The sequence below is a fragment of the Drosophila serrata genome, unplaced genomic scaffold, assembly GCF_035046125.1.
Source record: "Drosophila serrata isolate PLE 108 unplaced genomic scaffold, ASM3504612v1 contig_184, whole genome shotgun sequence".
Classification (NCBI taxonomy): Eukaryota; Metazoa; Arthropoda; class Insecta; order Diptera; family Drosophilidae; genus Drosophila; species Drosophila serrata.
The window spans coordinates 9841032-9855049 of NW_028257082.1; the positions used below are offsets into that span (position 1 = coordinate 9841032).

Consider the following 14018-nt stretch of genomic DNA (forward strand, 5'->3'; position numbering starts at 1 on the left):
GCTCTCGTGGAAGCGAATTGCCTCGCCTTTTTCAGCGTTATCGCTGGACCCTGGATGCAGGTGGCGGGCAATCTTCGGGGCAATCCTTCGAGGTTGCAGGTAAAGCGGTTACTCGATGTTCCAAGGGGGGGGAGGGGGATGATGAACTTATGTACTAAAGATTTTGCTAAATTGGTTCTCTGTGGTTTCTCAAGCAGGGACTGAGGCTGGGAGTGGGCGTGGCATGAAGCATAGCGCAAAGCGGCACACACACCATTCAAGAAATGTACAAATTTTATTTAGATACTTTTTGTTTTGATTGTTTTTTTTTTGTTTTTTTTTTTTTTTTGTTTCTTTTGTGGTATAAATAAGTTCAGGTTTTTGTATTTTCTGTTTTCTTTCCTGCTTGTGTTTTCTCTCTTTTTTTTACATAAATATTTTTAACATTTTTCTTTGGCTTAACTTTATGATAAAGATATAATGTATACGATTATGTGTATAAAAAATGTGCGAAATATATGTTACAGTCGTTAAGAATTAAGTACAAAAATATGCTTTACAATGATAACAAGAAGGGGGTGGAGTAGGGGTGTTTTTTGGGGAGTAGAAGAAAATGTACAAGGATGTTTTTGGGTTAAGTGTAAGTTACGAGTAGAAAAAGTCGATGAAAATAGCAAAAGGAAAATGGTTCTTACAAGCTACCCACACAGCATTTTGAATCTTTGATTTAGCAGAGTCGCTCCAGGACCTTTCACACACAATGTACACACACACACCCTCTCAAGCACTCGCTCGCATATAAACTCCTTTCACGCATCCGGCGGATCTCTGTATCTGCATCTACATCTGTTTCCGTATCCGTTTTCTAGAGCTGCTGCTGCTGCTACAGCGCATGCTCGTTGGTGTTGAGGAAGCTGCGGCAGACGCGACTCACTTCGGGATTGGCATGGTTCATCAGCTGCATGTAGATCTGCTTGTGCAGCTGCAGCTCGTTGGTCATCTCGCTGAGCTGCCGGATGAGTGCGTCCTTCTCCTTGAGCAGGCTCTTCACTCGCTCCTCCACCTCCCTGGACCGAACCTTGGCCTTCTCGCGGCTCTTGCGCACAGCAATGTTGTTCCTTTCCCTTCGTCGCCGGTACTCTTCGGTGCCCTTGTCCACATGCTTGTTGCTGTGCTTCCGGTGATGTTGATGCTGCTGCTGGCCATGATGCTGGGCATGTTGCTGTTGCAGCTTACTGTGTTGCTTCAGCAGGTTGTGGGCACCCGCTGCTGCCGCCAAATGGGGCAGATTGTGATGCGCCAGGACATTCGCTGTGGTCAGGTTGGTAAACTGGCTGCCATTGCTGCTCCCGGTGCTCCCATTGCTTCCATTGCTGCTGGGCGTGGTGTTGCCATTCAGGGGATTACCTCCGCCATTGGACAATCCATTGCCCGCCGTGGAGTAGCCATTGTAGAGTCCTCCGCCGTTGCCCATGAACGCTGCCTGCTGGTTGGCCGCCTCCTGAAGATGCCGCCTGTACTCGGGGTCTATGGGTTCCTCCTTGATAGTGCTGGAATCGGAGCCCACGGAGCTGTTCTCATCGCTGGAGTTGTTGTACGTTGCATGAACCGGCTGGGGCATGTAGGCCAGAGCCCCGCCAGCACCTCCTCCCCTGCCGGCGCCGCCGCCATAACCATGTTGATTGCGCAACGTCTGCTGCTGCAGCACCTTGGCCGCTGCACTGACCATTCCGCTTGGTGGCAAAGTGGCTGAAAGTCCACCCGGACTGGTCACCATGTCGCTGAAGATACCCAGAGTCTCGGTATCCCGGAACTGGTCATCGATCAGGTGCTGCAGATCCAGAGTGATCTCCTGTGTGGTCAGCTCATCGAGGTCCGTCTGTGTGGTGTACTGTTGCAGCATCTGCTTCTGCAGCAGGTTGCTGTTGTTGGCGGCAGCCACTTGTTGCATTTGATGCATCTGCTGCTTCACCAGCAAGGCAGCATCCTGTGGGGTGTTATTATTGGCATCCGTTGCCTGTTGAGGTTGCTGCTGCTGCTGTTGATGTTGCTGCTGCTGCTGCTGTTGTTGCTGCTGTTGCTGCTGCTGCTGCTGCTGCTGCTGCTGTTGTTGCTGCTGCTGTTGCTGCTGCTGTTGGGCTGTGGACATGGCAGTCAGTGTGATCTGGCCAATGGTCGCCTGCTGCAGCGGCGGCTCCTTTTTGAGGTCCAGCTGGGCCAATGTCTGAACGGCATCGGCGTACATCTGCGGCGACTCCATGTTCAGCATTTTCAAATGCGAAAAAGAGGGTAAAATCTTGATTCCTTGTAGCGCGCTAATTTTGGCTGCTTTTCTTTTAACTTAATTTTGTGTTTTTGTAATTTTATAAACTCAGAGTTACTTCCTAAAGCATTGCCAATTTCTTAGGAAATGTTTAATTTTTTGTTTGGAATTTTTTTTGTATAAATATTTAAACACTTTGCTTAGGTTTCATTTTAGGCTGCCCTTTGGTAAAGCACTGCAGCCGGGCATGGTTATTAACTTTTTCTTGGGCTTTGTTTTTATTAATTTATTGTTGTATTGTATTGTACGTTGTTGTGATTTGTGGTGTTATTTATTGTTGTTGTTGTTGTTGTTGTTGGACACTGCACTTCTCGGGCCGCACGCGCTCGAACGACTGAAGTGGCGCAGCAATGATGCAACAGATTTTATACCGACAACCGTTTGGTATTAGAAGCTGAAGCTCCTCCTGCTGAAGAACCGTTAGCAGAGCGAGCTTTTTTCCGCCTGTCTTCGCTTTGGGGGGATTCGGTTTTTTCGGATACCGGGAGTCGGAGCTGAGCGCGCGTCCGTCGCTCACAGTTGGTGAATTACAAATGTGACAAAAGGCGAACGCAAACGCAAAAGTCTTTGGCGCAGCCAGCAGCGGCAAGCTGCTAGCAGCGAGCAGCGAACAACAGCAGGCAGCGTTAAAGAAAAAGGCAGAAAACAGAAAGAAAATGAGAAGGCAGCGCCGCATGTAAGACACACACACACACACACAACACACACACTTACACTGAAAGCCCCCCAAAATGACTCGGACGCGTCGCCGTTACTGCGCTGCCTTTACAGCAACTACCTGTGGATGAGCGCCACAAGAGAGCAAGTCCGAGAAAGAGAGAGGGAGAGCGAGAGAGAAAGAGAGCAAAGATCGCTATCGGAGCCAGGTAACAAAAGCAAAAGTTTTTCCCAATCACTTTTACTCTCGTTGCAAGGCAGTTCACTTGGCAAGTTCTTGGCTGGCTCCAAGCAACGTCACAGCGAACAAAATCGAGAGTAAATGAAAAGAAAATCAAAGAAAAATACAGAAAATTCAATGAAAATAAGAATATAAATAAAAAAGCTAATATTTAATTAATTATTTATCGTAAACTCGATTTTATAGAACCTTTTAGAGTTGGAAACCACCGTAAAATAGCAAAACGTCATTAAGGAATTAACCTAACATTAAATGAATATAATATTAATACATTTTTTAAATACATTTTATGTACCCAAGTAAGCATGATTCTTTGAAACTTAAATGATGCATAATAAAAAACATTTTAACTTAATTTAAAACTGAAAGTGCAGAACCTTTTATATTTTTGAAACTTAAGATTTTACCAAATTTTTTAAAGTGTTAAAGTTGTAATGAAGTATATGTAAATATTACTTTGCTCTCCATAATTTATAACAATTTAATATGTAATCATTTTCAAGATTTAAGCCATGAAGTTTATCAATAAAATATAAATATAAACGGAATACAATTTTATAATTGATTTAAAAATATAATTTTAATTATTAACATATACTACTTAAACATTTTTAAATAAAAGTATAAAGTATATTTCAATTATTTGAATTTAAATCGAAGTGTTTCCCCCTAAAATTAAAAAAAAAACTCCCATCTTTAGTGGCCTTATTTCACCAAAAGCCTTAATGCACCGTTATACGCTTGACAAGTGACGTCACACAAAGGCACTCCACACAAAAAAAGAAATAAAAGTCACACACACCACAAACACCAACGCAAGGCAACGCTGACGTCGCTGCCAGCGTCTTTTGCTGCTCGCTTTCATTTTCGTTTGCTTCTTTTTTTTCTTTAGGGAGAAGCGGCAGCTAAATACTCAAATAAATATATATATATATATATTTGTATATATATGTGTGTATGTATATGTACGCCCTCATAAACCGGCGATCCGCTGGGAAGTTCGAAACCCCCTCCGTAAGCCCCCCCCCCACGATCTACCACCTCGTTCGCTGTCCAATTTTTGGTGCCTTGCCCACTCCGATTTGTGTTTAGACTCTTGTTTTTTTCTGTGCCTTAGAAGAAGAGCTGCCTGCCTTATGGCCCGTGCTGCATTGGGTTTTGAATTGGGGTTTTGGGTTTCGGGTTTGGGAGTTTGTTGTTTTTGTATCGGGGTTTATTTTGGCGCGCATGCGTGACTTTGCAGCCGCAACGCATCAGGGAGCTTTCACGTAATACGCAGCGGAGTTGCTTTGGGACTTTTGCTGCTGGCACTGCTGCTGCTGCCTTATTAAAATTAAAATCGTGTTATGAAATTCATAAAAAATTAGCACGCCTCGTAGTTTTGTTTATTTAAATGCAGCGATTTGTAAAAGTTGTCTCTGTCTGTCACTCTCCCCTTTCCTTGCTTACGCATTTACTCTCTCCTTTGCTGGATTTTTCGTGCCTTTAATTTGGGTCAAGTTGTCACTTAACTTTACCTGCCAAAAGGTGTGTGCATTTCTCTCTCTCTCTTTGTCTCTCTCTCTCTCTCTTTCTCTTTTTGTGCCCACTCCTTGTCTCGCCATATATCTGTCTCTCTGACCACCTTTTGTTTATTTGGATATTATTAATCATACGCCCCGTGTGCACTTGGACGATAAGAGCCTGCTCGGCAATGTCGATGACAGGATGAGAGCTTTGTTTCTGGCTTATCAGTCAAGTTATTGCAGACGAATTTAAAATATAACATATATCGATGCGATATCGATGACTACACCGTATCGTTGGATTGTGCAAAATCTCGGTTGCATTTGCTTCCTTGTACGTAAATAAGAACAATGTTGATTTCAAAATATGTTGAATTTCAAACTGCACCCTTTGTTGTTCTGAACAAATTGCATTATGGGTGCAATATTACCTAAGAATTGATCGATAAGGGGGTTTATCTGATGTTCAGTGTGATGAAATCATGCAGATGAGGCAAGATCGATGTGTTCTCAATGATATCGTATCAGTTCTGTGTAATCCCTATCCTTGGATATTGTTGTATTGATCTCATTGATAATTAAAACAAAGAGCATTTACTTTGATTCCTAATCGATCTTTCAAATAGCTTATATTTGAATTATTTGGTAAAGTAAAATTTCAAAACCTGGAGTTTTAAAAACTTTAGTGTCTCGAATAAATTTTATTTTAAAAATTTCTATAAATATCGAATATTTAAAGCACAGTTAAGTTCAAATTCCGACTCGGTCTTATTATTTAATTGCTAATTTTTCGTTTTAATTGGAACTATTTATCTTTATTAATTGGTAAACTATTCTTTAGACACACATGGCGTATACTTAATTTAGTGGTTTTTACGTTAAGTATACACCGTGTATGCTAGATTTATATCGATCACTATTTTTATACGACCGTAGGGTTAGTTTCCGATAAAAATTATATATATTCTTGATCAACATGAAGAGACAAGTTGATCTAGCTATGTATGTCCGGCAAAAATTAATTTTTTTCTAATTTTTGAAAATTTTATAAGGGGTTACATCGTTAAAATTGTCAAAAATTGATAAAAATTTTAAAATTTTAAATTGAATATGCAGATTTATTTAGCTGATAAAAACTAGCACAGAACTTTCCGAATTAAAGTTAAGGCTTTTTTGGCTTAGTTATGCAATTTTCGAATCGATCAACAAATTATTATTTCAAGTTAACAATAAATCAACTTAAGGTCAGATAGATGATATTCAAAGAAACTACACTTCATTTATTATATGGCACTAAATCAAGGAGTATGTATGCCAAATTAAATCCTATTTAATTTTAAAATCTATATAAAACCCATGTTAATGCTTTCCTCTTACAAAATTAAACATTTAATAGACAATTACTAACCAAGTAAACTTCCCACTAAGTGAAAGTCCGGCAAACACCTTTAAAAACCAAAGATATAGATAAGGGCACCTATATATCCATCTATCTTGACACTTTTTCTCGCCCAAAAGAGTACAGATGGTGGGTGTATTTATCTGTGCTCGCCACGCGCAGCGCTAAAAAAAGAGTATATATTTATATTTTGGCAAACGACTGATAAGAGACGGCTAAAAGCCGCGAAGGCGCGTAAACAAAACAAATACGAGTAGCTGGGCAAACCAGACAAATTCACAACTCTTAGCCGCGTTCGTTGCACTCCGCCCAAGAGTTGTCTGACACATGCAAAAAAGCATACACAAAAAAGCAGAGCAAAACATGGCCATAATTGAGAGTTTTTGGCCAATGATTTCTGGGCCTCTTTCGGTCTTCAATTTTCTGTGTTTTGTTTTGCTATTCAACTTTTTTATTATTAGTCACCTTATCTGCCGAAAGAGTGACGCGTTATCGATGGCTTTGTACTTCCTTAAATTTGAACCCGATCGCAATGAACTCGAACCGAAAGTTGGATGACTCGTGGGTATTATTCTCACGGCCCTGTTAAGGTGGCTTCTGGCCAGAAGACAGTTCTGCTGGCCAGCAGCGAAAACTTTTCGCCGAAGAGCGAACCAAACTTTCATTGGCGTGAATTTGGACGAATTACGCCTGGTCAGCATTAAAATATTATTAATTTCTGTTGCCATCAGCAATCACAGGGGAACGAACGGCTCGCTTTCAGTGGAAGTAGAATCAGAATCAGAAGCGGAGACAGAAGCACCAGAAGCCAACGTAGAACCCAAGAGAATCCCAAGCCCCTCTTTTGGGAAAAGAGTTTTGGGGTCGTTGAACTGCCTGCATTTCGAATTGGTGCTAAGGTACACTGCAATTAGGTGGAAATCGCCAGAATTTTAGTTTTCCCCAAGCGGGGGATTTGTGGAAAATGTTCTGAAGGGTATTGAGTTTATTTAGGGTTTATTTTGATGTCTTGAATGAGTCAACACATACGTAATTAAATTGTAAGAAGGCGGATAGTCAAAAAAAAAAGTTTTAGGTTAAGATAATTATATTGATTTCCATTGAAATTGTAATTAGTTGGTTAAGGAAAAGAAAACATTTTTAAGTTAGTTTTTTATATTTATGTATACTTTATGTTTAAGTGTTCCTACTTCTAACATTTTCAGAACTTAGTAGCGTTAAATATAAATAATTATTTTATTTATTATTTGAAATATGATACTAAAAATAATTCAAAGAAATATTCAGTGAACATGCTTAATTTTGCTTGGATAATTTTAGGGTTTCAATGTTTTAGGTTTCTAGGTATTAATTAAAAGTAATATATGTATTAATTATTATTATTTGATTTTTTAATTATGTATTATTATTTTAAGTAAATTATAAACAACTTGTTTATGTTGTAATATCTTAAATTACCGCGCAATTTTTAAAAAAGCTGCTAACAAGCAGAATTATAAATACGACTATCGAACTGCTTGTTAGCTTAAAAGTTTTTTGATAATCTTTCTGGCGCCATCTAGCTTTGCAGTGTAAGCAGTTGACGGAACTTCCGCTTTGCAAGCAGTTGATCAAACTGCTTGCTGGGTGGCGCGTAATAAGTTTAAATTCAAAAATGCTACTACGGGGCTAAAGTTTACAAACCAGAAGAATTTTATGACTAAATTAAAATCACTGATATTAGTTTGGAAAATATAAATAACACCATTAAATTGTTACTTAATAAAAGCAAGTGAAAAATATGTAAATTTCTCGCACTTAAGAAATTTGTTTATTTTATTAAAACCTATCCTTACAAAACTTTTACTTAAAACCCCGGAATTTAAAGAAAAGCATTTTGCAGCCTCTCACCTTCGATGCCATTGTCATTTCCATCTCCACCTCTTACTCTCCAGCCACCGAAAATACCTTGAAGAAAAGCAAGTCGAAGAGCCCACAACTCATCGTACCTAAACTGCCTTTGGCATGCGATCGATCGAGCGATGGCCCGACGACAAACGCATTGATTGAAATAGTTTATTTGCAGGCCAGTCGTGGACCCAGCTCCTGTCTCCCTGCTTCCCTGCTTCCCTGCTCTATCCCTCGATTGTCTTACCCTTTTTGCGCTTTCCTCATATTATTTGTGATGTTGGCAGAGCGCAGAGATAATGATGACGAGCTGCCAGCTAGCCAGCCAGGCATCAGAAGGAAGCTGGGACTGAAGCTGGAGCTTCTCCAGCTCCTGCTCCTGCTCCTGCTACTGCTCCACCCTCTCCTCATCGGATGACTGGCCTGGGCCACGACTGATTGGGATGCCTGGTGAAGCGACGTGCGCAGAATTGACATTTTGTGTGTGCATTTGTGCACAGTGGGCGCGATAAGGTCGCTGCCAGTGGTCCAGTGGCAGTCCTACTCTCCACTCCTGGCTGCTGCTCTGATTTCCAGGCACAAATTAAAAATGCTCCACAATTGGCCCCAGCAGCGAGCGAGATCGATCGTTCGACAGGCTCTTCTCGCCAATGGAATTTTCATATGAGCGCTTGATTTCAGTAAAATTACATACTTGTAATTTTAAAATGCTGCCGAGTGCCGAGAGAGTTGAAAGCAACAGCTCAGAAGAAAAAAAATATATAAACGTTAAGAATCGCACAAGTCCAGGAATTTTAACCCCAACGCAACGGCTTGCAGTAGTCGCTGTGGCAGTGTCTGAATCTCAGTCTGAGTCCCAGTGCGTTGCCGATTCCGATTCCGAGTCCAAGTCCGAGTCTGAGTCTGAGTCTGAGTCTCTTCGTTGTCTTCCAACTGATCACTTACGCACATTTTATCACAGCCAGGCTGGAGACTCTGGCTGTGAGCCTCCACCTCCAACTCCTGGCGGAGGCTGCACACCCTGTCTCTGGCCTCTGCGCCTCAGCTCTTGACAATAAGTGGACTCCAACTCAAGGGGTTTTAAAGGGGGTAAACGAATGGGGAATACCTCTTAAAAGTGAATAAGGAATAGGTTAAAATAGAGATGTATATCTTTGTATAGATCATTGTTTTAGCTATGTTTGCAATTAATCCATAATTTATTTAAAATACTGCTTTACGATTTGTTTAATAAGTTAAAAATCAAATCGGTAAGAATACATTTACGTTATCTAAAAACATTTTACTGATATTTTTTCTATATTAAACAATATTTAAGCGTTTCAAGAAGAGGGATCAAGAGGAGAAGTACCAAGAGAACGAGGATCAATAGGATGAGCATCAAGAGAAGGACGATTAAAAGGTGAAGGATCAAGAGGACCCTTGGCATTGGCTAACTTATAGCTGCCTTTTCTCTTAGAATTTCTTTTATTATATATATTATTAGGCTAATCTCCCAAATTAATTTCTCAAGATATAAATCTTTATTTTCAAACTGTTCCTGTCAGAACTACCCTCCAGAAATACCCCTTAGTTAGCGGGTATAAAAAAATAAGTTACCGTTCTACGCGCTGAAATTTGTTGTGCCATCGACAATCTGACGATCCCAAGCTGCTGTTTTCTGTCTCCGCTGGCTGCTGTTCCTCATGCTGGAGCTTCATCTTGGAGCTAAAGGCTGATGGCTCCTCCGCCTGTCTGCGACAACGACGACGATGAGGTCGGTACGGTCCTCCTCGTTTCGTTGTGCAAGAACAAGCCTAACCAACTATCGATCGCCGGCAATCGATCAAGTATTTCGCGTACATTATCCGAGATGCGTGGGATAATTCTGTTCTAATTTGTGGAGGCCTCCAGTTACCAGGTCTTAGCCCAACCTGACGTCAAAGCTTCAGTCAGCCTTCTTGGATGCAAAGCACGCAGCAATACACCAATCTCTTTGTCCGCTTCTTTTTTTTTGTGTGCGTTTTCATAATTAAATATTGAGTGAGTGGAAATGCTACCAAGGAAGTTAGAACTAAGTGAGGGGAGGAAGAGGCTTCCGTACTTCCGTCCAGGTAGTGCCTGTGCACTTGTCACACTGCCAAAGACTGAGGTGAGCGATGAATGCAAATGAGATTGGGATCCGGTAATCAGGTGAAACGGTCACGACCTGTTAATCGTTTTATGATTGTAGCGGTGTAGCGGTGCTTTTGTTTCCGCTGTAGACACAACGGAACGGTACTTGAAGCCATTGAAATGGGTGATATGAGCTTAAGAACTCAAAAACCCAAAACCCAAATCCCCAACTGAAGTCTGCTTTTCCTTTTGTTTATACTTCAGCAGAGGAAAGAGAGTGAGAGGGGAGGAACTCAATTTTATTTAAATTGTAACACAAAAGGCCCCAAGGCACGGCCAAGTCAATTGCCCCGAAGAACCCGTACCCGTACTCAAACCCTATCCCTATCCCGATCCCGAATCCCGATTTCGATTCCGATTCCTTGCCCCAAACGCAATCCTTATGCGTTATTCATGAGGCAAGAAAACATTGCGATCGCCTGTACCAATTGCCAATTGGTTTGACTTTGAGTTGGCTCTTGGCTCTTGGCTCTTTGGCGTTGGCGGTTTTCTGTGCCGGCTTTTGTCAATCTGCGGCTTAGTCCCCGTCCAAGTTGGCATGCTTAAGTGGTTCATTGTCACCCCAGCGCCCAATTAGACACCTGAGTTTATTCCTTTTCCCTCCTTTTTTTTGTGATTTGGTTTTTGGTGATGCATCATGCATGCCACATGTGGCACGTTGTTTTTATTCAATCTGATATATTCATTGCGACCTGATCTTGAATCTCACCTATAAAAGGAGTGTGTTTTGTGGCCAGTTCTTGAGTTAGTGTAACAACCTAGTTTCTAAACTAATCGAATTCCTAATTTAAATAAGTCTTTGGGGACTTGTTTCGTTTCGTTTCTGTGAATTATGTATTTCAAAATAGGTGTTGACACGTTCCGTACATTATTATAAACTTGTTAGTTTGTTATTTAAATTTAATTTTGGTTTAAAATGTATATTTATCATCAAGATAATATTATCTGTGACACTTTGACTTATTGTATAATATAATTAATGATCTTTTATACTATCTAATCTTATGCTTATCGATTTTGGGCTTATGCAAATATAAATTAATGATGTTCTTGCCAAAATTGCAATAATAAAATTATTTCTAAACAATTTCATAAACTTCTAATTTATATATCACTTTCATATTAACAGATTTAACTCTTTGTTTTATTTATGTCATACTTTTAAACTCCTTTTTAATCACTTTAATCTACGATAGAATAACTTGGTTTATCTCCCAAAATCTACATTCCATTCTCCGCATCTATCAGATACTTTCTCGCCTTTCCCCATGAATATACTTAAAAAGACAAAATACAAAAAAAAAATTTACATATTTAGACTATTTAAAACACTTTGGCTTTGGCTTATGGCAAATGCCCAAGTAGCTCTATAAATAGTAAAAAAGTCTATATATATACATATATCGAAATACATATCTCAGCTAGCCGGCTGCATGGGCAAAATCACAAAAAAAAACACACACAAAAAAAAAATAGTTCAACATCGTAAATGGAACAAACTTTGTTCCCCGCATGCTATAAATATTTTCGGGAATATACTGAATACCTCATTGCCCCGTTTTTTGAAGGTGAACTCTGCAGGATTACATAATGGGGAATGCAGGAACAGGAGCAGGAGCAGCATCCATTCCCTCACGTAGATCGCCAAGCCAAGGCTCGCAAATAATTAAGTATTAGAAATGTTCAGCGGCAGAGAATTCCGTGGAAAATTCAATCACAAAAAAAAAATAAAACGAAGCTGCAGCAGCAGCATGTTGCAGTTGTTCCCAGCTGAGCCTGGAGGAGCTGCCTTACGTCCCAGACAGGCTGACGTTCGCCTAGAAAGACAGCCGCACTGGAGCCACTGCCAGGGAGGCAGCCAGAGAAAGGGGCAGAGAAAGGAGGAGCATACTCGGGATCCAGAGGCTGCAGCCGATGGCCAACTAACCAATTAGTAAGCGCTGCACAGAACGCGTCTACAATTGTGAGAACCTTAGACCAGGCCAATCCGGGCCGTGTGAGTATGATGAAATGTCAGCGGGAGCAGGCGATGCAGCAGAGAGCACATGAAGAAAAAGAACGAATATCTTTAAAAGTATTAATAAATTATACAAGCAAAATATATTAAACTAGCTTAAGATTGTCTACTTTTCATTAATTGCCCAGAGAATCTTAAATCTTTCTTGATATAGAAGAGAAACAAGATAGTACCAAGAAACAAGAGTATCAAATTTTGGTACCAACTTTACGGAGAAAACTAGTTTATTGTTTTTAATATAAACATTTTAATTATCATATTATTATGTACTAAATCAATTTTAATATTGCCCAAGATTTTTATAGGTTATATTGTACAAGCAACTATGTGTCACTGAATTTTTATTTCAAAATAATAGGAACTTAAAAAAAAACTGAAACTTTTGAAGAACCTTCCTTGGCTAGGAAGTGAATAAATAATGCAAAAATCTCTTCAAGTTTTTTCCTCAAGTCACCTTTCAATTTGTGTGTATAAAAGCCCCGAACTTTTGGAATAAATACAAATCTAAAATTAAAATCTAACCTTTTTAATATAAAAACGAAAATTATAATTGAAGGTCTTATTAGATACACGATGTAATACATATAATTTCTTAAGCCCCATCAAATACTACCTTTAATCCTGTATCCTTTTCCTTTACAGAGAATCCTTATCCATTTATCCCTCCTTTTTTCCTTTACAAAAGTATCCTTATCCTTTTCTCACAGTGATCTATGGGGGGAAGCAATTGAACCCCAAGACCGGGTGCCCGCTGCGCGTATCGATCCTTATATGAGCCAGAGGCCAGCGGCAAACGTTCTATTTTGACAGTCATTATGATTAATTTAAATCATTAGGCAGCCCGGGCAGGTAGACAAACCATCGCGGAGATGGACGAGCCGCAAGTTCCTATATTTCATTCTAATTAAATGCACGAGGCGGCGGGGCGACATCATCGACATTGGCCATCATCCTGGTCCTGGCAACGGGCTCTAGCTTCTGGCTTGGTCTCGGTCGCGGTCTCGGGACTCGGAGCAGACCAGGCTTATTCGCGGAAGAGACAAGCTGGCGACAACGACACCGATGGCTGGAAAAGGCAACGATGACCATTTGCAGCTGGGGGAAAAGTCTCAGTCGCAGTCGCAGTTGCTGCAAGGAATGCATCATCGAGGAGCACAGCTCAGCTCAAGCTGGAGGAGATGGCGATGGCGATGGAGATGGAGCCCCCGGGTGAGTGTATCGATGTATCGAAATGTACTCATCCAGCGTTGGCTATATCTTCGAGCTATCTGTTAGTCACTGCACGTGGCCACCCTCTCGCACTGCCCTGCCTTGGCAGAATTTTCTTGCGAACCTCTATTTAAGGACATGGCGAAATACTCGTGCTCCTGTGTACAAGTGGGGCCCACCACGCAAATCCTCTAGAGCATTCTGACCATATTGGCCGAGCTCACAAAAATTCCTGGCATAGTTTAAGTGTATCGCTTTTTGTTTGTCGTCGTTGTCGTTGTGTCTCTCGTGGGGACCTCAAATGTTGTCGATCGATAAAGAAAGGAGAAATATACAACCACAAAAAATAAGAAACAATTACAAATTAAGCTGCTGATAAGCTAACGTTAAAAATGGCGTACTTTGTGATTACAAAACTCAATCACGAACATTTCATGGGGGAGGAGCTAGCACTTGTTGGGGCTTTTTTTCTTTCCGTTCCGATCTATGCGCATGCGCGACGAATGAGTATGCATATCGCGGGGCGGGGCGTTGCGAGAGATACAGATACAGATACACGCTCTGTCAGATATATCTAATTAATTAAGCCATAAACATAGCCGCCTCTGCAAAATGAAAGACGAAATAATCCCCCCCCCATCCGCGCT

General features: G+C 40.8%; 1 protein-coding gene across 1 annotated transcript; it reads right to left on the reverse strand.

Annotated features, from left to right (window-relative positions):
* Nucleotides 1-298: 298 nt before the first annotated feature.
* On the reverse strand, nucleotides 299-2830 carry slbo (CCAAT enhancer binding protein alpha slow border cells). Its single transcript, XM_020944993.2, has one exon. The coding sequence runs from the start codon at nucleotides 2246-2248 to the stop codon at nucleotides 863-865; it is 1386 nt and encodes a 461-aa protein (XP_020800652.1). The 5' UTR covers nucleotides 2249-2830; the 3' UTR covers nucleotides 299-862.
* Between the last annotated feature and the right edge of the window lie 11188 nt (nucleotides 2831-14018).